Source organism: Megalops cyprinoides, chromosome 12, assembly GCF_013368585.1.
Source record: "Megalops cyprinoides isolate fMegCyp1 chromosome 12, fMegCyp1.pri, whole genome shotgun sequence".
NCBI lineage: Eukaryota > Metazoa > Chordata > Actinopteri > Elopiformes > Megalopidae > Megalops > Megalops cyprinoides.
Window position 1 is genome coordinate 36,215,939 of NC_050594.1, and position 27,986 is coordinate 36,243,924.

The 27,986-nt window shown below is 41.5% G+C and overlaps 1 protein-coding gene across 1 annotated transcript; it reads left to right on the plus strand.

The window, feature by feature from the left end:
* Positions 1–17,072: 17,072 nt before the first annotated feature.
* Positions 17,073–27,981, plus strand: dact1 (dishevelled-binding antagonist of beta-catenin 1). The gene is made up of 4 exons (XM_036542009.1): positions 17,073–17,749; positions 20,281–20,413; positions 23,400–23,555; positions 25,265–27,981. The coding sequence occupies exons 1-4, from the start codon at positions 17,417–17,419 to the stop codon at positions 27,115–27,117; spliced, it is 2,475 nt and encodes an 824-aa protein (XP_036397902.1). The 5' UTR covers positions 17,073–17,416; the 3' UTR covers positions 27,118–27,981.
* The last annotated feature ends 5 nt before the right edge of the window (positions 27,982–27,986 follow it).

Below are 27,986 nucleotides of genomic sequence, written 5' to 3' on the forward strand. Positions count from 1 at the left end.
CACCAACATCAGGATGCCAGGGTAACCACCCCAGCCCCCTGGCAGGCCGGGGACCAGCCCTCAAGATACCTCTCGGCAAGCCGGAGCAGCAGGGTCAGCCTAGCTACGCTGCAGTGCTCAGTAACACAAACAGCACCAGCAATACCAAACTGGAAGAGATCAGAGACCTACTTGGCATCATATGCACACGACTGATGGACTAGTTGTGAGTAACTCATGATGTCTAATTACAATAATTCATGATTTTGACCAATACAAAGGTATAACAATAACACAACAATATAGTGAAAACATTAATTAAAAAAAAAAGGATTTCAAAGAAAGATTTCAATATGGGTTTTGTTCATTGTAGAGTTCCTGAAGCTTGTTAAATTTTGTTAAATGCTTGTATACAATGAAATCTTTAGTGATTACAGCATGGAATATCCAGGGCATTCATTCATCCAGCTTTGGTTATAAAATTAAAGCCCTGGAATTTAGGAAAAACATGAAAAACATGGATATAATAATCCTTCAAGAGACATGGTGTAGAACTGGTGAAGTGACTCTCTGTCCCACAGGATACTGTGAAGTAGCAATTTCATCCAAGAAACATCCAAAGGTCACACGTGGAAGAGATTCAGGGGGCATAATTATTTGGTTCAAAATAGAAATAGCGAAATACATCACTACAATCAAAAAAGAAGAATCACATATCTGGCTAAAAATCAACAAAAAACTAACACAGACAGAAAATGACATATTTCTCTGTGCTCTGTACATCCCCCCTCTGAATCTCCCTACTACAATGAGGAGATCTTTGATAATCTCCACAGTCAGATCAACCACTTCCAGGCCCAGGGAAAAGTATTGATCTGCGGAGACTTAAATGCAAGGACAGGATCCCTACCTGACTACAATTCAGATGAAGGCAACAGCCACATATTTGGCAGCAGTTATACACAAGACCTGGTCAACTTTGCCCATAATACCTCTGACAAACTTATAAACAAAAGCGGCAAATCACTCATTGAGCTCTGCAAAAGCCTCGGTCTGTACCTGCTCAATGGCAGGGTGCGAGGGGACTCCTTTGGGAGATATACCTACAGCTCATCACTTGGCTGCTCAACAGTTGATTATATGATTACAGATCTGGACCCATTCACTTTCAAAGCATTCATGGTCAAACCACTAACACCTCTATCAGACCATAGTCAAATTACTGTTTATTTTAAAATAACAAAAAATACTAACACACTCACAAGGCCCAGCAAGCTCTATAACATCAGAGAAAAATACAGATGGGCCGAAAACAGCAAAGAAAACTACCTGAGAGCAATCTGCGAACCCCAAGTCAGTTCACTGATAGAAAACTTTTAAATTAATACTTACCCCCATAGTAAAGAAGGCGTAAATCATGCTGTCAAAAACCTAAGTAACATTTTCCATTACTTGGCAATTTCTAATCTTAAAACAACAAAAAGAACTCATAAGAATAGCAAAGAAAAGGAAAAATGGTTTGATAGGGATTGCAAAATTATGAGAAATAACCTTAGGCTACTATCAAACCAAAAGCACAGACAACCCAACGACCCTGATTTACGCCTTACTTATTACAATGAGCTTAAAAAATATAAAAGCACACTCAGAAGGAAGAGAGAACAGTTCACTCAAAATCAATTAAAAACAATTGAAGAATCTATAAACTCAAACAACTTCTGGAATAATTGGAATACACTGAATAAAAAGCAACATGAGGAGCTTGCCATACAAAATGGAGATATATGGAAAGGCCACTTTGAAAACTTGTATGGTAAATATAACATGAACTCAGAACAAATGCAAATATACGAAAAAATGATCAATATGGAAAAGACAATTAAGGAATATCAAAACCCTTTAGATTACCTAATAACAGAAAAAGAATTATTAGAAAAAATCCAAGACCTGCAACCAAAAAAGGCAAGCGGGCCTGATGGCATTCTCAATTAAATGCTCAAAAACGCAAGCCACAATCTCCGCGTGGCTATTCTAAAACTGTTCAACCTGATTCTGAGTGTCGGATACTTCCCTGATGTCTGGAACAAAGGACTCATTACACCCCTTTTCAAAAGCGGAGACAGATTGGACCCCAACAACTACCGAGGCATCTGTGTGAGCAGTAACCTGGGGAAGTTGTTTTGTAGCATTTTGAACAACAGAATTATAAACTTCCTTATCGAACACAATGCCTTGAGTAGAAGTCAAATTGGTTTTTTACCTAAATGCAGAACATCAGATCACATTTTCACCCTACACACCCTAATTGACAAATATGTAAACCAAAATAAAGGCAAAATATTCGCCTGCTTTGTAGATTTTCAAAAGGCCTTTGATTCAATTTGGCATGATGGATTATTCTTTAAACTTATTGAAACTGGTGTAGGGGGAAAAACATATAACATAATAAAATCAATGTACTCAAAAAACAAATGTGCAATTAAAATTGGAAACAAACAAACAGAATTCTTCACTCAAGAACGGGGTGTGAGACAGGGCTGCCCACTATCACCGACCCTCTTCAATATTTATATTAATGAATTGGCAAAAAGACTCGAGCAGTCAGCAGTACCTGGTCTCTCATTAAATGACTCTGAAATTAAATTCCTTCTTTTTGCAGACGACTTGGTCCTGCTGTCTCCAACAGAAGAGGGTCTACAGCAGAACCTAAATCTCTTGCACAAATTCTGTCAGACCTGGGCCCTGACTAGTAACCCCCAAAAAACAAAAATACTAACATTTCAGAAAAAATCCAGATGTCAGGGAAAAAAAATTCACCCTCGGTTCAAATACAATCGAACATGCAAAAAATTACACATACCTTGGGCTGAAGATTACTACAACCGGTAACTTTAACCTGGCCGTGAATGACTTGAAAGAGAAACCAAGAAGGGCTTTCTATGCCATTAAAAAATCTATCCAATTTGACATACCAATTAGAATCTGGCTCAAAATTTTCCAATCAGTCATAGAACCAATTGTATTATACGGCAGTGAAGTGTGGGGTCCACTCATGCACAATGGGTTTGAAAAATGGGACAAACACCCAGTTGAAACCCTGCATGCAGAGTTCTGTAAGTGTATCCTCAAAGTACAGAGGAGCACACCTAACAATGCATGCAGGGCTGAATTAGGCCACTATCCCCTATCAATTAAAATTGAGAAACGAGCCATCAAATTCTGGAAACATCTCAAATCAAGTGACCCCAACACTTATTGTTTTAAAGCCCTGAAAAGCCAAGAGATGAGCACAAAAATAAGTCCCCTCTGCCAGCTAGTCTTGAGGCTCACACAAACTAATACGACAAACAAGAATAACCAGACTAATACAACTAACAATCAGCCTCAGGACTATGCCACCCTTGCACAAACAATTCGGCCTAACCAAATTATAAAAACACAAAAAGAAAAGTATCTGACATATTGGATTGAAACAACAAAAAGTCAAAGTAAACTTCAATGCTATTTGGCCCTAAACAGAGAATACACTGTAGCAGACTACCTGTCCACAGTGTCTAATACAAAACAAAGGAAAACCTTGACCAGGTACAGACTAAGCAACCATAACCTGGCTATTGAAAGAGGCAGACACAGGCAAACCTGGCTGCCCACAGAAGAGAGACTGTGTACCCATTGTAGCCAGGGCATGATAGAAACAGAGCTCCACTTCCTGAGTGAATGCTGCAAATTCAAAGATATCCGGAAGGAATTCTTTCCTGAATTCAAAACCATCTACCCAGACTTTGAGAAGTTTGAGGACAGTATGGTTCTAAGAATATTACTAGGAGAGGAACAAGATAGTGCCAGAGTCGCAGCTAGGTATGTGGATGCCTGCCACAGAGAAAGAGAGTCACTCCATCGGTAAAACACTTCAAGAAATAAATACACACACACACACACACACACACACACACAAACACATCGGTAAAACACTTCAAGAAATAAATACACACACGCACACACACACACGCACACACACACACACACACACACACACACACCACACACACACCACACACACACCACACACACACACACACACACACACACACACTTCTGTATTTGTTGTTTGTTTGTTTTAATGTTTGTAGAAATGCTTTGGCAATACAAATGGAGTTTTTGTCATGCCAATAAAGCTCATTTGAATTTGAATTTGAATTTGAGAGAGAGAGAGAGAGATACCGATACCCATCGTACGCCTGAGCACACTCGCTATGCATAGCGATCTCCCTGCGTTTATTTTAGGAACGAAGGGACAGTGGAGAAGCATCAGTTAGCTTCTCCACAATATGTAATCAAGGGACAGATTTCATCAGTCACGCTTTTAGCATAAGGGAAGCTTTAGACGCAGTGACATCACGTCACATTTGTAATTGCTGGCCATAATTCACCAGCAAACAGAGCTGTGCTGTGGAGCAACAAGGACGTTTGTAGATTTCTTCACAGACAAAGGAGAAATTCCAAATAAGGACATGCACTCAGTGTAAAAAAGGGAGAAAGTAACAAAACATATAGAATTAACATCTTTTATTGTGTATTTTTGTTAGAGCACATTTCCAACAGCACTTCTCTCCCATAAAAGTGTGATGTGATACGCAGGTCAGCATTCAATCCACAGCCTAGTTAAACCTCAGCTGACTGTGTTCCAGGGCACATCCTGTAAAAACACCCCCCTCCTCCTCCTCGTGGTGATCCTGAGCACAATGACTTGCCCCTCATTCTGGGTCCAGACACTCTGTAAACCTCAGCGTCCTCTGGGTGAAGGTGGGGCCTTGACAGTATGATGCTAAGATCAGTCTAAATGTTGTGCACATGGATGGAAACATACCATTCTGCATGTGTCTGTCATTTGGACTCTGCTGTGTGTATTCCTGTTTGGGAATGCAACACACATAAGGACAGTGTGATTTCCCCCAGTCCTGTGAGTATAAAGTGCTGCTGTGGTACAAACAAATATCACTGTGAAAGTGAATTTTTGCTGTTCAATTCAAGCCTGAAACGCTGATGGAAAAAGCAGTGGCGGCTGGTGAGCTGGAAACAGGGGAGGCTGAAACATTACCTTTCATTTATTAGAGACCTCATGCTGTAGTTTTCACAATAGCGCACAACCTACAGGCAATCTGCACTGTTTCGCAAGCATAATCATTTACGCTACGCAATTGGTGTCAATTATTCTGTGAATTATTTGTTTGTTATTGTTAATCAAGGGGGATGAAGGGGAACAGGTTGAAAGTAATGATAGATTTAAAGGTAATGTTTCAGCCTCCCCTGTTACCAGCTCACCAGCCGCTACCGGAAAAAAAGCAAAATATCAGCTGTTTTGTTCCAGAGGTGGACAAAGCTTTACCAGCACAAGTGGGAGGGTCCCTTTCTGGTATTTCCAGCTAAAAAGGTAATGGTATATTTTCATTCAGGAAATGCATTCAGTATACCATAGGGCTGTCATTTGATCAAAAATGAGTCTATTATTTTTTCCAATTGGGTGATTAATCAGTAGATCAAGCCAATATTCTTGTAGATACTTAGACTTGCAGGTGTCCCTGCATCTTTAGAGACTCTAAATACTGTTTGACTGGAGGCATTAAAACAGTGCAGTCTGCTCTCTGGAGAACTTTCCTGATAAATCTCTAATAAAGTATGTCGCTAACTTAGTGTCCTCCTTTCTTGAGTTTGAGCTGGACAGTAGCTCCAACCCTTGCCCTTTGTGACCAGTGGTATTTTGTCATGATTTTTTAAAATGGCTTTTCTGTGCTATGGAGTGGAAGGTTGATGAATCGCAGTGACCCTGTCTGAAAGGCAGTTTCTCAATGAGCACTACCTTCCTCCCTCTGTGAGAGGGGCTGAATTGGCCTCCCTCGGTCAGAGAGGCTGACGATTGCCTGACTGGGGGGGTCACACGGGCTGAAAGCCAGTGCCACGTTCATTCAGACTGAGTGTGCTGAATGCTGCTGAGAGCTAGCTGTCAGGCTGCACAGGAACACATTACCCAACCATTAATACTCTTAATGCACAGGGGCCTGACAGCGAGGAGCTGCTAGAGACCTGCCCAGCTGACTGCAACCCAGCACAAGGAAGAGACACTCTGTCCAAAAGACAGTTCTGATGCTGAGGGGATATTATTTAATATCATGGTTACCCCTTAGCAGTAACTTCCAGGGTCTGTGTTCAGCCAAAAATAAGTTTATTCTTGGTGACAGATATCGATATATGTTTTCATGGGAAGAGCCCCAGTTGGGAAGCACAAAGGCAATTATAAGTGAATGTGAGGAGCAGTTATGTGGTAGGATGAATAAGCCTGTCTTAATGTCAAAAATAACAGGGATACGTACTTGGCCAATGCTCTAAAATCTAGTTTCACAGTTTGGTCCTTAATGGGATATTATGTGAAGAACGCAGTGCCATGGCATATTGTGGCTTGCCAGTTCTTTGGTCATGTAACTAATCTTTAAGGCACTCCAGCTGCGACTTAAAATCACTTTCACCAAATATTGCCCTTTGCACTTTGTTAGCAAGAACCAGTTGAATGCTTTCATATTTCCATGGGCCAGTCTAATCAAACCACTCCTCTAATGATGTCAGTGTGCAACATGTATTGTAACCATAACAATAACAAGCTACAAATACAACACTATCTATTCTGTACAGAAATTGTCCACAGCAAGCCTGAATGACCAAGAGCATGTTATAAAATATGTAGTATATTAGAGTGCGACTGCCATTTCATTTTGAACTAGCTTTCAATGTTTTCAACTGATGACATTCAACATCAAATATCTCAGCCATTTCATCATAATTTCTGCTGCGATTTTACACACCAACTCTGACCATGACAAGCAACAAATAGCGTGCAATCCATGTTGTAGTTTATATGACACAAATACTTTTTTGTGTCATCAGTGGAAACTTTGCTATCTAATACCAAACAATTTACAGAACCATTTACTCTTAAAATTTCAAATTATTTGTACCATGAATAGCAGTAGTGCCTTTTTCTGCCTCTGTAGATAGGCCTGTAGATTTTGTTAAAATGATTGAAATGTTGACTTTACTCCCCATTGGATTGAACGGCATTTGTATAGCAACACGCTAACATTTCCCAGCCTGAGGCTCCACAGTATCAACCAAATGACTGGATGTGGCGAACCAACAATTCAACTGAACAAAAGCTGCAGGACTTTAACCAGCCAATATGGTGACAAGTGCACCGGAAAGTCATCCATTTTCCATTGACTATGATGCAGAAAGCGTAACCATACAAACTAATACACTCACACTTTCCAACTGGTTGTATTCACAGTGACATACAGGACATGTGTCTTTTTTCTTGACATGACTCCAAAATGAAGTTTGGCTGAAATCTCTTAATGTGATTGGTCAATGGTGAATAGCCAACGAAGACCATAAAAAGAAGTGTAAGGAATGATCACACTGTAATCTGTTTTCAACAGTAATAATTTTGCTAATAACTTGTGTTCTTTGTAAATTGTACATTTTGTTATGACTGTAATGATCATTTTGCTGTAACAAAGTAGTGTATAGTATTAATGTTGCTGTCAATTTAACTGTTGTAATGAAGTGATTGGGCACGTACTATTTATCAGTAAGCAGGTACACATGCATCTTTCTTAGCACGGTCATACTAAGCTTGGCCAACATAATCTAGGATTGTCTGATAGCTGGCCAGTAAGGGGTGGGTTAGGAGTAGGATACTTCACATCAGAGAATTTAATTTAAAATGAATTTAGACTTGCAGGTGTTCATTTAATTTAAAATGAATGGCTGCTGGTGCTTGCCAGACAGTTCTTGCTAGCCAGCTAGCTAGCAGTAGGTGTACTTGCTTTCTGCTTGTGCCATACATGCTGCTCCCTAGTTAGCTCACGTTACATTGTAGTAATGGCTTGCTTACAGTGCAGCTGCTGTAGTAGTCCAAATATGTTTCCTGTATGATTCCAGTGTAGATATCTAGTTATCTGGCTGACACTAAGTAACCATTCTTAATTCCTAAATCCGTGTAAGCAAGATTAAACTACAACCACTGGCTAGATGCAAGTAGGGCACAATGGATTGGCATGCTAGCTCTCACTTTGTAACCTGGCTGGCTAACTAAAATAATACAATCAACCTCAATAGTCCTGCTCTGTTTTTCCTTGCCGTTCCTACAGGTCACCACTGAACTGAAGGTGAAAGTGCAAAGACACAAGGAAAAAAAGAGGGAGAATCTTTAAAGTAGCTATCTACTAGAAAGTGACAATACACATTGTAGAAAAGGGCCACATGTGTCTGTTTCTGTCTTTGTCTTTGTCTTTGTCTTTGTTTGCGCACCACCCCCACCTCTCACAGGCACTTGTTTACGACTCAGTTGAAACCTGGCCAAACCGGTCCTGCTGCTCCCCTTATCAGCAGGACCCCCACAGGGAACTTGAGGCACAGGCGCACCCCCAAGGACGGCCCCCAGGTCACCATTCGCCCTCGGACCTGTTCGTATCCTTTGGCCACCAATCAGGGCCTCAATAGGGCCGGGGATACGGGACAAGATAAAGGTGGTAGTGACCTCCCCCACCTCAGTACCACAACAATATCTGGGAGGTGAAGAACTGGGGAGACCAAGCCTTTGGGGACCAAGCATTGTGCTGTTGTTGTGTGCGTCTGTGCCAAAGAAACCACACACACACATACACCACAAACCCTCGCATCCATCCATTCACAATCCCCAATAAACAACTGAACCCGGAACTTGACTCCTGTGTCCTGACCGACACCCCACTGTGACAGCAAATTAGCCTGAACCTAGTACGGGTGAAACTGCCCCCTCAGTTTCACACATCATTGGTAAATTTTATAAAGCAAGTAATACATATATGTCTAAGTACATATAGTAACCAAATACTCACATGGGTATTTCCTTCATTCCACTGAGGATTATATATTTTGCTGTTTTGCAGGGGTGAAGACAGCTTATGTGAAGTAACCCAATGTAGCTAAACTATCATGGCATGTATCATAGCATTAAACTTAAACGTGAAAGTATTTTTTGTGAATGAGCATAATATATATTATTTGGTTGTACACAATGCCACAGTATCAACACAATAAAGCAAATTTTTTGCTTTCAAGGGTGAATTAATTTTGTTTTGATGTATTTTCCTTAACTTCAAGAAATCCATTTAGGCATTTAGTTGTTTAGGTTTTTATTCTGACACAACGTTGTGGGTTTAGTTGTCTGTAAAATTTACAAAAATATTGAGTAAGAATTAGAAAAATGTCATATTTTGACCTCTGAAATTATCTTAAAATGAATAAGAATCAGAAAAAAATAACGGATTTGCGGATATCTTCGGTACTCAGAGTTAATGAAGGCACACCATATTGGGTAAGTTAAGGACCCCCCCCAGTCTTGGATAAAGGCTAATTACTGTCTGTCCAAAGTAGTAGTATTTACCAGTTGTTATTATAGGAGGAGCCACGGTTTACACATTTACATTTCCACTCATTTATCATTACAGGTTGTTGCCTTTCAGACACACTGAAGCCTTTCCTTAAGCAAACATCTCAATCCAAAGCTAAATTAAGTTAAATTAAAAAGGATATGCAGCATTTTTTGGCAGGTGAAGAGCTTTGTGTGGTGAGAGAGATGCCACAGTGTGATTCCTGACAGGGTAACAATTTTCCCAGGTCAACGTCAATGAGGATTTTTTTAATACAACGAGAAAGACAAACCTGATTTCAGCATGTGGGAACGTTGGCCTCAATTGGACACGAAGCCACATGAGGGTGTTAATCAGCTGAGGTTGTAGCTCACTGGGTATGAAGCACATGGGACATCCTTTTGAGGAGAAGACGACATGATGCTGGATCAAGGGGACGATGGGGACGGTGTGTATTGTGTGGACGGTGCGGTGTCAATATTTGCTTTTATATCCATAGACCTTTTTTCTGGCAGAAAACAGTCTCTTTATTATATATTGCTTTCAACAGACAACCCATTCAATTTCTCCCCACAATGGAGCACAGAACGCATCAGTCAGTGCATGCCGCAGTGTACCACTCTCCATGGAGGTGGTGCTCCTTCGAACCACTAATAATTAGGCTAGTGACTTGACCTTCACAACAACTCCTCATACATAGTGTTTCTTTATTGATATAGAAAATCAGACCTCAGAAGGTGGTATTGAGACATACAGTCCTTTTCCAGTAATATGCCGAGACAATCTTCATGGGAAATGTTCATTATCATACGGAGCACGATTTCTTGGCAGAATAATCCTGACTTTTCTCCTGCTCACCATTAGTCTTAAAAGTAGATTTGAGGCAAAAAAATGGAGGGGCAAGCCTCTATAGCAAGCCTCTAATTTATAAACCCTCTGTGAACGCTTGCTCAATTTGTGCCTTCGCATCAGAATCTTTTCCAGCTTTGATTCAATTGTATTAATTTCCTTTCTCTGTTCCTGCCAGAGCTACACAATGGCCCTCTTTTCTCCTTAAATGGACCTCATCTAATTTGTGAGATAATTTTTTTGAATTTTTTAATTAATTAATTAATTAATTACTTAAACAGCAGGCTCAGTTAGCTGTAGGCCCATGCTCTAAGTGCAGGCTCAGTGCTGTAGCCTAGACTTGGGTAGTCTTGGCTCCATCCTGCCAGTGGGCCGGACTGAGGTTGGCCAGGGTTCCTTAGCTAACCGCTGCACTAGCGCCACCTGGCAACTCAGTGGCACTTAAAGGTAGATGCCATCAGTGACCCTCAGTAAATAGCTGCTGGCATAAATGCTCCATCTGAACAAAAGCTGCAAGACAGGCCATGTGGATTGATATGCCAAAAAGATCTTAATTTCTTGTGGAGTAGTATTCATGAACACTCCTGTAGTTTGTAGCTCTCTTTGATTTGTGAATGCTGCCAAGTCTTCAAAGAATTAGTTGTAAATGTACTGTGAAAAGTATTGAAATGGACTCCAGTCTGCACAGGTTGTAGGGTCATCTTGACAGTCAGGAAGCCCAGGTAGCACAGCTGTGAATCTATTATGATGAAACAAAAACACCAATAGATGAGGTAACTTAAGGTAACTTAACTTTTAACTTAACTCTAACTTAACTCTAACCTAACTTTAACTTTAACTTACACTTTTAACTTAATTTAACATTTCACTAAATTATTATATTACCCTGGAAACAAATAAAACCTACATGCTACTTCTGGTCCACAGAGGACAGCGTCTTTCCTGCTCATCCCTGTTTGTCTCTGTCTCTGTCTCTGTATCTGTATCTATCTCCTCATCTGAGCCTCCTCCATCTTTTTCCTCTTCTTCACCATCTTCTTGTATCATTGGTTCAATGTTATCCTCATCTCTCTCATCATCTGACAGGTCCAAATCTGAATCTCCCTCTCTCTGCTTCAGTTCTGTCTTCTACAAGAATATGGAGTCATTAAGTACATTAAAATGGTCCTGGTGTCCACTATAATGGACATTCATAAAAGGGCTATTATTTCAAAACACAAATAATGTAGCTGCTTTTAGAATTAAATATATCATTCCTGACATTTTAATAAGCAAGAACATATATGATAATCATAGTAAAAAAAACAACAATTTAACAATATTTGACTTACCTCTCTTTCCATAAAATGTGCATGTTCCTATGCCGGCCATTTTGGATCTAAAAAAAGAGGAAGTTCCCAGCATCCCAGCCTATCAAACGGCATATCATTAGAAAGGCCAGATATCAGGGCTCCGCCCCCATAGCTGTGGTGTTTTTATTTTTCCCTGTCCATGTGCTTTTTGTTTTCCTTGTGTTCCAGCCCCGCCCGCTCCCTGCCTGGTCCCCGCCCACCTGATTGCCCCATTATCTTCACCTGCCTGCCTGCCCACCTGCATCCCATCTCCTCATCAGCCCAGCCCTATTTCTACCCTGCTTGTTCCTGTCTTGTTTGCCAGTTCGTCTCAGTGTTTTTGTACCTGTTTTGGTCCCGCAGTTTTTCTGGATTTCTGATTTCTCCGTGTTTTTTGACTCTGCCTGACCTTTGTCTTCGTTTTCTGCCTGCCGTCTTGTCCTGTTGCCTGATCATTTTGCCTGCCCGGTTCCTGACCCTGCCTGCCCCTGTTACCGACCCTGTTTTTGTCCGCGGACTGCCTTTCGGTTTTCGACCCTGCCTGCTTTTGTTTCGCAACCTGCCTGTCGTCATTAATAAACTCGCCTGGAACCTGAAGCTCTCTTGGTCTGCGACTGAGTCCTTGCCTGAGCCGTTTCACCAGGATGTCCTCTTTACAACACAAAAGGAATTAATTGAGTAGCTCAAAAGAGTAAAAGGAGATGCATGTGAACAATATGTCCACTACAGAGGACACAAATCAATGGGTCGGGTCTCGGGAGCATACAAAACCACACAAGGCTTATTTGCAGGAGTGCACATAAGTGGTACGCAGGTGCACATGCGTGGTCAAAATAAAATGATGCATGGCATGTATTAGCATTTTTGCGTACCAGCATTTTTGGGACACAGTTACCTACTAAAACATTAGAATTTTCTTCACGCATCACTGGTAAGACAGCCATAATAATTAATGTTAATCATCAGTTGGTAATTGTGTAACTTGTAGCCTTCATTCTAGATTAAGTGGATGTTTTTTTTTCCAAGTTACCAAGGTTAGCCCCAGTGAGTAGGCTAGTTAGCTTACCTTATAACTAGCTTACATTTTTTCTCTGGTTTTAAGATTTATCTATTAATCAACATGTCTAAGAAGCAAGCTACATTAAGTAATTACTTTGGTATTCCATGACCTTCAAAGAAACGCCAGACTGAACCTGAACATAAAAAATGAGTAGGCCTATTCGTGGAAAAGTGGCTGCAGGAGGTAGCATGGCTCCAAACAGATGACCGCACAGAGATGTGGTGCAAAATATGCTGTGAAAATCCTAATATCGTGGATAAAAGTAGCGTCTTTTATATAGGGACAAAAAATTTCAGTCATCCAGCTTGTGAAAAGCATGAGAAGAGTAAAGGGCACATGACATGAACATAGTGCAAACTATAAATAACAGGTGCAGCTGGGATCAGAAATCCAGTCGCCCTCTTGACAGGTGGCAGGACAAACTGAATGAAGAACAGCGCCAAGCACTGTGTAATATTTTTCTGTTGGCCTTTCACAAAGCGAAACATGCACGTCCCATGCATTCATATGAGGAGGACATTGCGCTTTTCAAAAGGCTTGGAGTTAATGTCGGGAGTGCATAGGCCTATCATTCACGAGAAGGGGGGACCCGCATCATTCAGAGCATCGCTCAGACAATCAGTTCAGAATTGAGTGAACAACTGAAGGCAGTCGAATTTTGGGGTGTGCTCTTTGATGGATCAGAAGACATAACAAAAGTGGAGCAGGAAATTGTGTACATTATGTCTGTGTCTAACAATGGAGAGTTTACCTCAGATTTCCTTGGATTAATTAATCTGGGTGTGAATCGAACGGCACAGGACATAGTGAAGGGGATTCTGCAACTCTTCCATGCTTGTGGTTTAGGGGAAGACGAAGTTGGTTTCGGTGTGCACAGACGGAGCTGCAGTCATCGTTGGAGTTTACAACGGGGTCGTTCCCAAATTGCGTCAGATAGTTGCGATCGGGGATTCCGTTGTGCATATTCTGTGTACCGCCCACACCCTTGAAAACTGTGCTAAGTTAGCTGATCACATGGTTCCATACTGTGAGACATTTACCCGCCCCATTGTAAAGTTGCAAAGCTTTTCTTTACAGAAAGGGGGTGCAAATAGAACAGAACAACTAAAGAAGATATGTGATGAGAATGGCATTGCCTTTGTCAAACTAGGGAAGTTTCACAATATTAGATGGTCTGCATGGAGGCAAGAGACTCTTGAAAATATGGAGGCTATTACCTGCCATTCAAATTCAAGTGGCTACAAGTGGTGACAGTGACCAAACTGAAAAAACATATCTGCACAGAGCGTTTTTGGTGTTTCCTACCCAACATGCTTGCCACTGGAAACATTTTGCGCTTCACCTCCCTCAGGTTCCAGCAAGAGAATTTGTCTATTGGTGAATGCAAAGATGAGCTCATGGTAGCTATTGGACAAATGACACTTTTGCTTGACAGTGAAGACAAGTACAGGAAGGAGACTTTTTGCAATGCTGATGCTGACAGGGACAAGTCTGATGTATTGAGAGGTTTAATTCATGAGTTTGAAAGCAGATATGAATCCCTCAAGTCATCCAATCCCTCAAATTTTTGATCCTTCAACTTGGCCTCCAGAAATGCAAGAGCTCCACAGTTTTGGCAGCACAACACTGAGTAACATGCTTCAGAAATATGAGGCCAGCTTGTCTGTTGACAGAGACGCCACTCTAAGAGAATGGATGCTTTTAAAGCAAGGAGGGAAACGTTTGGCAGCCTCCTCTGTGTATGACTTGGTCAACATAGTGAAGACAAGCAATCCAGATAGTTACTCCAATATTCACAAAGTCACTCTGTTGTCTCTTACACCGCCCTTGAGCAGTGCTGCATGCGAGAGGGGATTTTCACATCTCAATATGATAAAAAACAAGTACAGATCCCGCCTGTCAGACTTTCACCTCTCATCCCTGATGCACATCCACTTGTCTAAGATGACAACAGAGACTTCTGACCGAAAGCCAGCTGTTGACCTATGGATGCAAACAGCTCATCGCAGGCTCAACCAGGGAGAAAGAAGTCAGCCTACATCCACATCCACCATGTTTGAAAGAGAGGAAGACAGTGAGGAGAGCAGTCAGGAGGGTAGTGATGATGACAGCTTGTAGGATATTCGTGCAGTGTAAAAGGTGAGCAGCAAGCAACATCTCCAAGTGCTCCTTTGAGAACCACACCAAAAATTATATGTACACCCCTGCTTCTTTGATTCTTTAGTGAATCCTAGGAGATAATAGTAGCTGGGGGAATTTATATCAAACAGCCCTTTGCAATCCATAGGCTTGTAGTAGTGAGTTCAGGTAGATAGGTACAGTATTGTTTGTTGTTCTGAATGCAAGCATCAAGGCCTTGAACTTGATGTGGGCAGCTACAGGGAGCCAGTGGAACGAGGCAAAGAGAGGTGTAATGTGGGCTCTGTTCTTATGTTTGTTCTAATTATAGGACAGTGTAATCCTTATAATATGAAAATGATATGACACTCCAACTGACATGCCAAAATCTAATTAAGTGAAAAATCCTCTAAAAACCCTCTAACCCCTGTGTGGTATGCCTGCTGATGAATAACAGGAAATTACATGCATCGGAAACTGAGGAAGCTTATGATGTCAGCCTCTAAAATGGCATTGTACTTTTTCATGTCTCCTTGTAAGTCGATATGACAAATAATAGTGATGTATGAGTTCATGCATTCATGCAGGGTGGTGTCATCAGTGATGCTGTGTCCTCGGGCTGCTGGCAACAGTGTGGGGGTCCTGTCTCTGCACACGCTCGCATAGGATTCACTTTCCCATCTACTGCCATGGACCCCTAAAGTCTGCATGTGTGTATTTGCGCAATCCAAGAAGCCCAAAGCTACTGCACTGTTTGTTTATGAAATTTGCAGCATTTTTCAGTCCTTTAGTCCTTAGTGTAGTAACATGTCTTCTCCAGTTTTAGTAAATGTGAAACTTGAGTTGACATAAGGGGAAAGAAAAGAATGCAGATGGAAGCTGTCAAAATAATTTGTTGATGCATGAATTCAAAGGTTATTCATTGCTTTCTTTGTGAATGAAAAAAGGACCATTCTCTTGGTAATAGCAAATAGAATCAGTAATAATAAAACAATCAAGACTTAAAAGATGAGGTTAAAGAGGAGAAAAAGATGATAAGAAAATCCAAGATTGTGCTCTTCATCCACACCTCTTGGAAATAAAAGGCAAAATGAATGAATGGTAGCTTTTTTGAAAAGGCTTTTATAAAAGTCTGTTCTCTCGTAGGGTGGAACTCCGGGTTTTCACCAGCTATTCTGGTGATAATAGGATATATTATAGGCATACCTACAAACTGTCAAAATGTATGTACACATAGCATATTAATAGTGTAGTAGGTTTTTGAAATTGATAATAAAATAATAATTATTAATAAAATATTGCAGTCATAATACGGGAATGATAGTCCTTCTAACATGCAGTTATGTTGTCTACATGGCCTGGTACATATATATCAACATAGGCTGACTTATTTGTATTTCTGATACATAGTTGCCTTAACTCTCTACATACAGTTTACAGCTTAACTTCAGCATGCATAAAAGACTGGCTGTTTGTGAAGCAGAGCACTGTTGTAACACTACCTTTCTGAGTTCAACATCTGTGTCTTATATCTTAAACACATTTCAGAATCAAGATGAAATTCGGATAATAGGGTGGCAGTGTGGCTTCAGGGGTTTAAATTCATGCAGTGGACGCATTTTCGGTGCTGCTTGCACCAAGACATCTCTGCAAACTGGAAACGATTTAAATCTGCAGTTTGATATATTGGGGTGAATCTAAATGAATATCAAAATTCGACTCATGGTTTATGAACGTCTGTCCTGCAGTAACTCTTCACCACAGAGGAGGGCGCTGTCAATCCTTAGCTCACAGTAATGCCCAGCAGCCTCACCCAGTGTAATTAGCTAAACTCATTGTTTTTACGTGTACGGTCATTTGTAAATACGCAATCAGATGTTTAATTATCCCCATGGACAAACCAGTCCCATCGTACACGGTGATAGATAAAAACTTGTGCCATCTACAGTGGTGTGGTCATTTGTATCATCAGTTTTTGTCGTTGAAAGTGAATGCCGTTAATATGACGTTTGAAGAGAAAATGGCCCAGCATTCGGTAGCCCTGCTGTTAAAATCAAATTAACTTCCAACAATAAAATTCTTCGCTTGTATTACTTTTCGTTTTATTGTTTGCGTTTTAAGGAGACTACGCCTTTGGCTGTTGAATCCCGTAAGGAATGAATTGCGCGGGCAGGCATTAGGACGCGACGGCAACGCGGATTCGCTCATCATGAAGTGTGATGTGGTGGGAGACCCACATAACTGCAAGCGTTCAGAAGGCTGAGAGCCGTGGAAGAAGAGGCAGCTTTCAGCGTGTGTACGTAACGCTGAAACTTAAGGAGCAACGCGCACTGTCGGAAACTACAACAGTATTAGACCGACAAATCTACCGAGCATATATGATTAGAACCATCTATTGAGTTAATGTATTGGGAAAATATTCTTCGTGATTTTAGTTTAAGATTTTTAACAACGTTGCGACAAGGCACCCTGTGCCCTTTAGTAGACAACGGAAATTCCGTTTCCCGCTGTTTGGAAGTTTATGCGGTTTGTCGTATCATTTCGAGTGCTACAGTGCCTGAAGACGCGTGTGTTCTTAAAATCAATGTTGTAGCTCATTTGTTCTTGGGAATACCATGAAGCAAACGGCCGCTGCCGCAGAGATGCCGGGCTCGAATGAGTGCTTGTTGGCGCGGGACAGAAGGGATTGCGATGTGCGCTCTCGGGAAAGGGTGGAAGGGGAAGTGGATCGCTTGCGAACTCGGGAGAGACTGGAGGCAACTCTTGCGGGACTGGGAGAACTGGAGTACCTGAGACAAAGACAGGAAATGTTGGTCAGGAGTGTGCTAAGACACCAGGAGAATCCTACATTCACCAAGGAAGAGAAAGTATGTGGAGCGGTAGAAAACTACCTAAGCTCCGAGGAAAAACTCCTGGAAGAAAATATATTGTTACTAAGAAAACAGTTGGTAGGTATTTTGATTTGACATGTGCTCTGAAGTATTACTCTTAAACTATTTCCATATGTTCATTGTGCGGCCAAGTTTGACTTATTTACATGCATGCCTGTTACGCTGTTAGCTCGTTAAAAATAGCATGTTATGTCCGCGATAAGCAACGATATTTTCAAAGTGTTTACTGAAGCAGATTGAGAATGCATGTGGCATAGAAAATGTTTAATTTGGGCTATGTGGATTTTACGACTATGGATTTACAGACACTTATTACACTGGTGGTATTGTAACGGGGAGTGAATGTACCGATAACGTTGACTTTGCTGTTATTTTCCGCACCAAGTCCGAGTGGGTGGGTGGTGGTGAATGATTTTTTTTCTATGGGACGGTAAAGCCTTTAAACGTTAATACATACAAGTACAAACATTGTTGTCCAGTAAGAGAGGCCAAGTTTATTTGCACGTTGACACTTAAATTTGACTTTAAAATGTCCTCGACCTCCACAAAATCAAAGCTAAGCATTTTTCTGCAGAACGAATTAACACCCTAATTTCTATTAAAGTTGAAAGGGTTTACAGAACAGCAAATAGACTGCAACAAATTTTCCATTGGCAAAAGCTATGGTCACGAGAAGAAATATGCAGTAACCTGCCAAGCGTCAAACAAATGTAGTTTTGGCCGTGGATCTAAGTAAAAGTAAAGTATACAATCAGTTGGCTCAAAGCGAGCCAATTGTAACGCGGAGAACTGACAACAAAAAAGCGTCAAGATTATTTGAATCGAATTTCCTAGGTGCTGGGGGCCGAGGGAAGCTCCTGGTGGAGTAATCCGGGCTATGGGTCCAGCTGCCTCTACAAGGCTTGCTAATGAGTTACAATAGATAGGGCGATTTAAATTAACTTTTACAAGCAAATCTCGGACCCCCTGCTGTTGTTAAAGGAAGCCGGGGATATACCGACTCGATGTTCGAGATTAGACTTCATAAAGAGGTAAAAACACATCGTTTTTATTTGGGAGGTCATTTGCTTGGAATTTTTCTTATTGAAATCAGAGACGGAAAGCGCCGTTTGTAATGAACAATTTCACCAAGGCGCTTTGTTACAGGGGAGGTGTCTTTTTATTGTAGTAGCTCAGTGTTTAGAAGTAAATGAACCTTATCACTATATGATATATTAATTAATGTTGCTGGAGGTAACATTGATTTGCTTCGCTATGAATCTGCCGATTTATTCGGTGGGTTGGGCTAACATTCGTGGTAATTAGAATCTCAGATGTTCCCCATGTATTTAAAATGTATCCTTAACCTTGCAAAATGACCTGCTACAAATAACCCTTTTTACATCGTCAGGTGAGTGCGAGGATTTATCTTCCAAAATTTTAAAAGAAACTATATCCATTTTCTACATTTTCCACTCTCCTTATCCAAGTTCCACAGCTCTAACAATTGACGCATTGACAACCAGTGAGAAAATCTATTTTGATGAAAAAAAAAAAAAAACAGACCCCTCCTTGTTAGTCACGAGCCCAGGCTATCAAAAGCACATGTGGATAATTTGATTCCGTTTCAAAATAACCACAGGATTGCTTTGCAAAATGGTACATTGTGTAAAAAATGGTCTCCAGAGCCCTAGCATGTTCTGAGCTCAGGACGCATTAATCACCCAATGCCTCTTGTCATGAGGCCGTTTTTATGGGCTGCCAGCTCGCTGCAGTGGGAGTATGGCTCGATATATCACTGAATGAATGTGTTGGATTACTGGTGACCTCGTACGCAGGGTAGTTAAAATGCGTGCGAGGAAAATTCAGATGACGGGTTGTTCGAAGTCCCCATTGTAATTTATATTGTCAGTCCGGACGTTGAGGGCCAGGTTATCATTGTTCTTTCATTTCACCCTACTTGAACAGGAACGTGCTATGTCAGATTTACCCCATGCCTTATAGCCAGCATGTTTTCTGAGGGGAGTTATTTTTAAAATATTATTTCTTATTGGAATTCTTCTGCCATCCATTTCACCAGCATACTCTGTCCTTCTGAAAGAAATACACACCCTGTCTGGATTACAGCTCTGAACCAAATCTATGTCAACAAAAACCAGTCAGTGGTGACTCCTTCAAATTAGCTTGATCTTGTTTCCTGAAGTTTTACATTCCCTTTCTATATTTGACCAAATGAAACATGAAGCAGTGAAGCAGGAGCTGGCCAGCCTCATGCCTGGGTTTTCTTGATGAGCAGGACCATATGGGATTTCCTATCCATAGGTGATTAGAAGTGACTAAATAAGTGATCAGTCTCCAAATAGCCCTCCTTGAGAATGGAATTCCTTGACCTTTTGTTGTGAAGGGCAGTTTTCCTCCTTGGGCTCGTATCTAAAATTAGTCGGCTGAATGATCAGAAAGGCAACAGCATTTCCTTAATTGTTTACAGATCGTCCTGTGTGAAAGTCTTTTCTTGTATGCCTAATGCTACATGTTAAGCCCTTTGGAACTGATTCTGTAATACATTCTGGGAGAGTTACTACAACCTCTTCTTTGTCTCTCCCTTCCAGAACTGCTTGAGACGAAGGGATGCTGGTTTGATAAGTCAGCTGCAGGAGCTGGACAGGCAGATCAGTGACCTGCAACTGGATGCTGAAAAGGCGTCACATGACCGCCTGGAGACTGACAGCCGCCCCAGCTCAGGTAAACCCTCCAGCACATTAGGAAGAATAATTGTGAGCAAGTGGATACCAGCTGTCTTTGTTTGAGAGTGAATCAGGAGCCAGGTAACATCCGTTTGTTTGTTTTTTTTTTTTTTTCAAGCCTGTCAGCACAGCGAGTTTAGCTTGTGAACTCGATAGTGGTGCATGTAATGTTGTCTGGGGTCGGTGTTACATCTCATAAGCTTGGGTGATGCCCTTACCATGAGTGACCTTTTAGATTTTATTTTACATATCTGTTTATACAGCTGAACTTGGACAGTAGCTCCACTTATCTCAAGTTAAGTATCTTGCTCACTGGATTCAAACCTGCAACCCTCCAATTTCAAGACCATTTCTTACTATAGCTCTGTGCTGTATCCATATTGATTGAGTTGTTGGCCAGTCCTCAAGGTAGCGTATTACTTTGCCTTGAGCTGGGTTCTGGATTCAGGTGAGAATAGAGCATTTAGGAGTGTTTCTGACTGTTACAATGACACAACTAGGATGTTAACATAGCTTTGCACTGGTACCACTGTTGCATTGCTAAGTAACAGGGAGAGGTAGTTTTAACCAGGATCATGACCGTGTTACCTGCTCACGAATATTTCAGATCCTTGACAGCATTTTTTACCTCAAGCTTAGTTCTGTTTCCAAATGTTGATGTTTAATGATTGAAACCAATACTATCCCAGCCTTTGACATCCCTTAAAAAGGTTGTGCATTTTAATAGTCATTGTGTAGACCCTTTTTCTCTCTAATGTGCAGAAAATCTACATACGTTTTACATATAGTTGTTGATGGATTACATAAAAGATTGAAATTTAACAGTATCACAAGACATATTGTGACGTCTAGGTCTTTGCTTACCAAATGAAAGGTCATCTTTGAAATTTCCTGATTGGTTATCTTTAATGATGATACAGTTAGTTAAAGAATAATAAAAATGGTCAGTAGGAAGACTAAATAGTTCAGAGCTGAAAGACTTGCTGACATCCTGAAAATCAGAGAGACAAAAAACAGTGTTGGAATAAGATGGAAAAACCTGCCTTTGTGCAGCTGTCAGGACACACAGTCATGATCTCTTATTTCTCTGATACCCAATACCTTAATCGTTGCTGTTTAAATTATAAGTCAAAGGAAAGGGTAGGGCTCTGAGTATCTAAGCTGTGACGGGTGTCTGAAATATTTTAACTTGTATAAAAATGACAACATAGTCATCAGACCCAATTAACCATTTATTTAAGGCATTTAATGCTGAGTAGGATCTACTGAGAAAAAGAGTACCACTTCAAATATAACCAGTCCATCAGGTCATCACCCTTTGAAAAGGACCATTTTTCCTTCAAGCATCAAGAGATGCTAATGGAAAAGGCATTACTGTAGTCCATCATTATTGTCCTAAACTGAACTTTGTGTATTAAATTAATTGTTTTATGTGATATTTAGTAAAGTATTACAAATATATGCCTCATTTCCATGAAAAGAGCTGACCACACATTAGGTCATTAGAATCTGAATGTCTTGTCTGCATCTGTATGTCACTGCCTGTTTGTAATGTGCTCGTGTTTTAATTTCTAATGGTAGCTTTGTGAGGATGATCTATTTGACAGTATTTCTTCTGTGGTGTCTTTATTACCACACAAATGGAGTAAAACCTACGTGTTGTGGGTTACTTCTGTACCCTTCTTAACATCATATTCAGAATCGCAAATTTTTCTTGAAATGGGTGCTACTTTTTGTCATCGGTCTGGTAGAGCAGTAAGTAGGGCTAATCGATTATGGCAAAAATCATAATCACGATTATTTTGGTCAATATTGAGATCACTAGGGGTGTACAAAAGTATCGCTTTTTAGATTAATCATTTTTTAAAATTAATCCAATTTCGATATCGATCTGTAAAATTTATGGATCGATCTTTTAGGCTAATATGCATTTTTTTCCGGTTTTCTAGGTTCATTTCCAAAATGGGTAAACATAGCCAGAGAATTAAATAGACGGGCTCTGACATAGCCTAACTGTCGTATTAAAGGCAATTACTAGTCCCCCCTCATTAGATGTCGCTCTCTTGTTTAACTTTTAACGTTTAATGACCTGCGAACGCATAGAGGAAATCTGTTACATCAGTTTTTTTTAACTGTGATGCGACCTCTGTGTTCACCATGGCTAACCCTACGGTCACACGGACGACACAGGAGAGAGACAAAGGGACCGGCTGCCATTCATTTTCAATGAGAGTTGGCGATTTACAGCGACAAGACACAAGTGGCCTTTGGCTTTGCAACTATGTGGGGCTAAAATAGACTAGACTTGAGGTCTGTTTTATGCAAATACTGAGTGATGCGACACGCGAAGGCAGCGTGACACAGGTTGCTGAAACAAATGATCCAACATTCTGGTTCCAGTCAAACATGGAAGAGAAGCTTATCGTGGCAGTGCCGGGTTTCCCCATAATCTACAATTTGTCTCTTGAAATGTACAGAGATATAAATTTTAAAAAATGATGCGTGGAGAAGGGTGTCCGAAATCGTGGAGATGCCTGGTATACATATTCATATATATTTGCACTGCACTCAGTTTTTTAGCTTTAACTTTATATATATATATATATATATATATAGATATATAGATATATAGATACACACACACACCCACACACATTTCAGTAAATAATGCGGCACAATAATAGCTTTACCTCCATTATCTTGTTTTCATAATCGTTGGAAGCCAAAATCGTAATTGGAAATAAAATTGGATTAATCGCCAGCCCTGGCAGTAAGTAACTTGGTCAAATTGGTCTGATATTGAATATCTGGTCCATTTTGAAATTAGCCCAAAGCACTTTTTAATCACTACAAACTAATAAATACTGTTTTATACTCTTTTTGCAGCACAGTCTGTCATGTTATAAATTGTGGGGTGACAGCATTGTCCCCTGCGGGTGCAAGATGGATGTGTTAGAACATGTGCCCCCTCCTCTCCTCCCCAGGTTTTTATGAGCTGAGCGATGGGGCGTCGGGATCCCTCTCCAACTCCTCTAACTCTGTCTTTAGTGAGTGTTTGTCCAGCTGCCACTCTAGCACCTGCTTCTGCAGTCCACTGGATGCCTCATTCAGCATCTCGGAGGGCCGGCCTAAATCTGCAGGTGAGTTCCTGTTCCAGGGCCCTAGGTGTTGGTAGTTTTTTAGTCTGTCATGCACAGATACTCAACAGTGAGGTTGCTAATTATACTGTGGAAGAGCCTACATCTTGGCCTTAAGAGGCAATGGCCCTGCTGCTTTTGATTGTAAGGATTACCGTTCCTCCTACAGTGTAACCTACACAAACTTGACATTTTAATCTGCCATATCATGCGTTTAGATTGTTATCCTAACAGAATGGATTCTCACTATTACATAGGTTCCACAGTGATTTTGTTTACATCAGAGCATTCCTGGTTATGGAATTTTTTTATCTGACCAGTTGTCTTTCTAATACAGACCAGTTAATGTGCTTTTCAGAGTGTTCATTGGTAAGCAGCTTTCCTTTGTTTTAACAAGTACACTCAATACAGATTTATATCTCTGACACTGATCAGGAGTAGTGAAGTCCTTTGTTCACTACAGCCACAGCTCAACACTGTAAGAATGTATCTGTGAAAATCTATGTTCAGTGAAGTCTCTCTGTGAAGTGTCCCTGTATTAGGGGCCTATGTGGTCTATCTGACAGTGGACCGCTGACTCCCCTTTTTTGTTCTTACTGTAAATGAGTGTTCCCGCTCTTTTATGTCCCTGACTGTCTTTAACTCTACAAAGGCTAGAGCATCACCCCCTACACACGCACACGCACACGCACACACACACACACACAAGCCAGCAGTCACATTATTTGTTTTGGTGGTGGTGAGACTTGTCTGGATTAACTAATAAATTTGGTTTATAACATAAACACTTCAGTGATGAACAGGACACCACAAATGTTAGCAGAAAAAAATGATCATGGTCTTACAAAATGGCTATGCAGCAACATCTATGCTAAGGAAATAAGAGCAGCCTGATTAACAAGTCAAAACTAGCCACCATCATCCAGCACAGCAGCAGTCTCTGGGACTTTGTCCATGCAAATCTGGCTATTTTTAAAAAATAGAAACTGTCTGAGACACAGCACCCTCTTTGGTTACACAGACCTCAACTCTTATGAGAAAGTGAGGAGCACTTAGCTACAACTCTCAGAAACCTCTCAGAAATCCTACATGAGTATATGAGAGATGTGGATGTTTTCAGGGTGTTATACATACCAACCCTCTTGGAGGCAGCCAGATTAAGGCTAATTTACATGCACAAGAATACAGGCAAAGCAAAGGCAGGTGACCTGTGAATGCTGGGGTGAAATTTTTGTTTAAAAGTGCCATTTATATTTCTCCTTGGCATAGTACCGCAATAAACAAACTCACTGCCTGTGCAAAAGATTATTCATTCCAGTTTTTGATTTAATTTAAACTGGGTGTCCTTTCTTTGATACTGTCAAGATGTACTCTCCATTTCACAAGTTTTGTGGAAGAAGATTCTGATAACCCTGACCCTAAACCCAAGTCTGTGCATGTGCATGTGTCGGCGTGAATGTAGCCACGTGTGTGCATGTGTGTGTGCACATGATTGAGTGTGTGTGGGCATGCATATGCGTGTGTGTGTGTTTGAGCTTGTGTGTGTGTGCGCCTGTAGTTCATTCTGGGATTTTTAAAGTTGTTCCTCATTCTTCTGTCTGTGTCTGCAAGCGGTTTCTTCATTGAGTTGCTCACGTTCTGTGGTTCTACCAGTGATAGGCCTTTACACAGGTGGCAGTGCTGTAACTCTGGTCTCCCTGCCTTTATTTCAGATGACCTGCTGGGTTGTGTGGAGTGTGAGGGCCACTGTGATGAGCAAAGCTCTGCGGCAGTCAGGAGATCCTTCTCAGCTCCCTACTCTCCTTCCATCGACAGCTCCTCTGAGAGCCAGTCCAAGTATCACTGTGACCTGATAGCCAAGAACGGGAATGATGTGTATCGGTACCCCAGCCCCCTGCATGCCGTGGCGGTCCAGAGTCCCATTTTTTTCCAGTCTCTTATTGGCCACTTGAAAGAGGAGGGCATCCCTCCAAAGGCTGAGCCTTTGAGTGAGTCACTCAAACCTGAGCAGCCTTTGGCATCCCAGAATGTTGCTTGGCCTACTTCCTGTGCACCCTCCAGCAAGAGACTGGACAGTTACATCTTTAGCCTGCTTCAGAAGAGGGCCCAACCCATGAGGACTAACAAGCCAAGGACCAGTATAAACACGGACCCTTCCAAGAGCATTTTGAGGCAGGGCAGCCTCTGTGTGCGGCAAGCCACTGGCCAGGCGCAAGGGAAGACCCCAGACCTTAAAACAAACTGGCCAGCCTGTTTGCCTGCTGGCACCATGCACAACGCTGATACCAGTGCAGGATCTCCTCTCAAACAGTGGGTAGTTGAGGTCAAAAGTGAACTTTCAGAGAACGGGAAGCCCCACCTAATCAGTCAACCTCAGAATGAACGTTTCAATGACAGTGATGTTCACACAAACAGCCTCTCCAAAAGCAAGGGCTTTGCAGCTAACAAGGGCTTGCTATTGAGTTCTACATCCAAGGATTACCAGGACGCAGGCAGTCCTCATGCCGTCTCTTCCCCCAAAGGTAGCAAACGTCCTTCCTTTCCAGTGCTGGAGGATAACCAACCCACAGAGCCAATGAAAATGGGCACTCCAAAGAAATGCCCAAAGTCTCCCCCAGTGAATGCTTCTGCTGTGGAAGAAAGGCCTACTCTGGAGCTAATGAGTGTGGGCTCCTCTTCAAATAGCCAGGATGAAGGTGGGCAGATGGTGAGTGCCCAGTACATCCCAGCGCACAGGCAGACCGTGAAGCTCCGCAAAGGCAGCAAGAACGTTAAGATTGTCAAAGTGAAGAGCACCATGCTCAAGTCTCGGACCCACACTGAGCCCGCCCTAGGGGCTGAGTGGGAAAAGCCACGGGCCAGCATCAAAAAGTGTAATTTCCCAGAAGATGTGCACAACTTGCACAAGGCCTCCAGGAAGTCATCTTCAAGAGCAAAGAGGATTCCTGCAGTAATCCCTGAAGGCCAAGTTCTGGACAAACACCCACCACCGCTGATGTCCAAGACAGCCACTCCAAGACACCACGGTCATGGACGTGAAGTGGTGCTAACCAAACCCAAGTACAAGAGGAGTGACTACCGAAGACTGAAGTCCATAACCGAGGTCCCTTATGAGGAGGCAATGAGGCGAGCACAAAGGAGACAGAAGAGGGAGGTCCTGGGACAGGTGTCTGCCATGTACCTGCCAGATAACGCCCAGTACACCAGCCCTTACACCTACATGGGCAGTGATTCTGAGTACTCCGCCGAGTGCGCGTCCCTGTTCCACTCCACCATCCTAGACACCAGCGAGGACGAGAGGAGCAACTACACCACCAACTGTTTTGGGGACAGTGAGTCTAGTTTCAGCGAGGTGGACTTTGCTGGGGAGAGCAGCACCACCAGTGACTCTGAGGAGAGTGCGGGGGTGAACTGGCCTCAGTTTGGGCAGGCCGGACCCGTCCTCCCCCAGGAAATGACAGCCGCCCAGGCCAAGGCCTTTGTGAAGATCAAGGCATCCCACAACCTCAAGAAGAAGATTCTGCGCTTCCGATCAGGGTCTTTGAAACTCATGACAACTGTATGAGAACACTTGGCTATGATGCTGCCAATCGAATTGGCCCCTCTTCACCCAACAAGTGCCTGGGCTGGTTTCAGCATTCAGTGGAAAGCAATCTGTGAGACCTTTTAAGAGAAACCGAATGTTTGGGGTACAATGTCAACATGATACATGTCCAGAAAACTCCCTTAACCTGCACTTTCTGACAGATATCGCACAAGGTGGGTACTGTTTCAAAAGCATTATCTGTGTAGCACCGTTATTTTGTTGTATTTAGCTTTTTTTATATTTATTGACTCCAGATTTGCAGTAGTGCATGTACATCATACATAATGTAAATACATGTCTTGTAATACTTTTGTATTAAAAGATATTTAAAGCTTAATATATTTGGTTAGACCTACGTTGAAAGGATAAGGGTGATAGAATTTGACTCATGGATGAAGCACATCTTTACTTTAAGTGAAGGAGAAAAAAAGCTCCTTAGATCAGTTTATTTTGGGGGACAGATGTTTTAGAACAGCTGCAAGTACTAATAATATGGTGCTTTTGTTATGTGCAAATAATATATGCATGGGAAACTGCTTTATCTGTTTATGTTGATGCCAAATGGCTGTAAATTGCAACTGGTTGTATATAGAACATTTCTGTACATTAATACTGGTGCTTTACCTTTTGTGCTTTAATAAAATCTCTACTTTAAACATAGAAGTTATTTTTGCCTTGATTGCATTGTACAAGAGGGAAGCACTATAAAAGATGAATAATGTTTTTCCAGCTAAGAGATGTTTTATGTAATGATGCTTCTTTATAAACATAGCTAGGCAGCCTCCTCACATTCCATAGTTCTCCCTGATCTGCACCCCTGACTGACGCACCTTCACTCCCATTTTTTA

Excerpts from the sequence above, each read along its gene's own strand:
- dact1 (XM_036542009.1), top strand. The coding sequence starts at position 17,417 with ATGAAGCAAACGGCCGCTGCCGCAGAGATGCCGGGCTCGAATGAGTGC. Across the intron at positions 20,414-23,399 it reads TGACAGCCGCCCCAGCTCAG|GTTTTTATGAGCTGAGCGAT; the intron begins GTAAACCCTCCA and ends TCTCCTCCCCAG. Across the intron at positions 23,556-25,264 it reads GGGCCGGCCTAAATCTGCAG|ATGACCTGCTGGGTTGTGTG; the intron begins GTGAGTTCCTGT and ends CCTTTATTTCAG.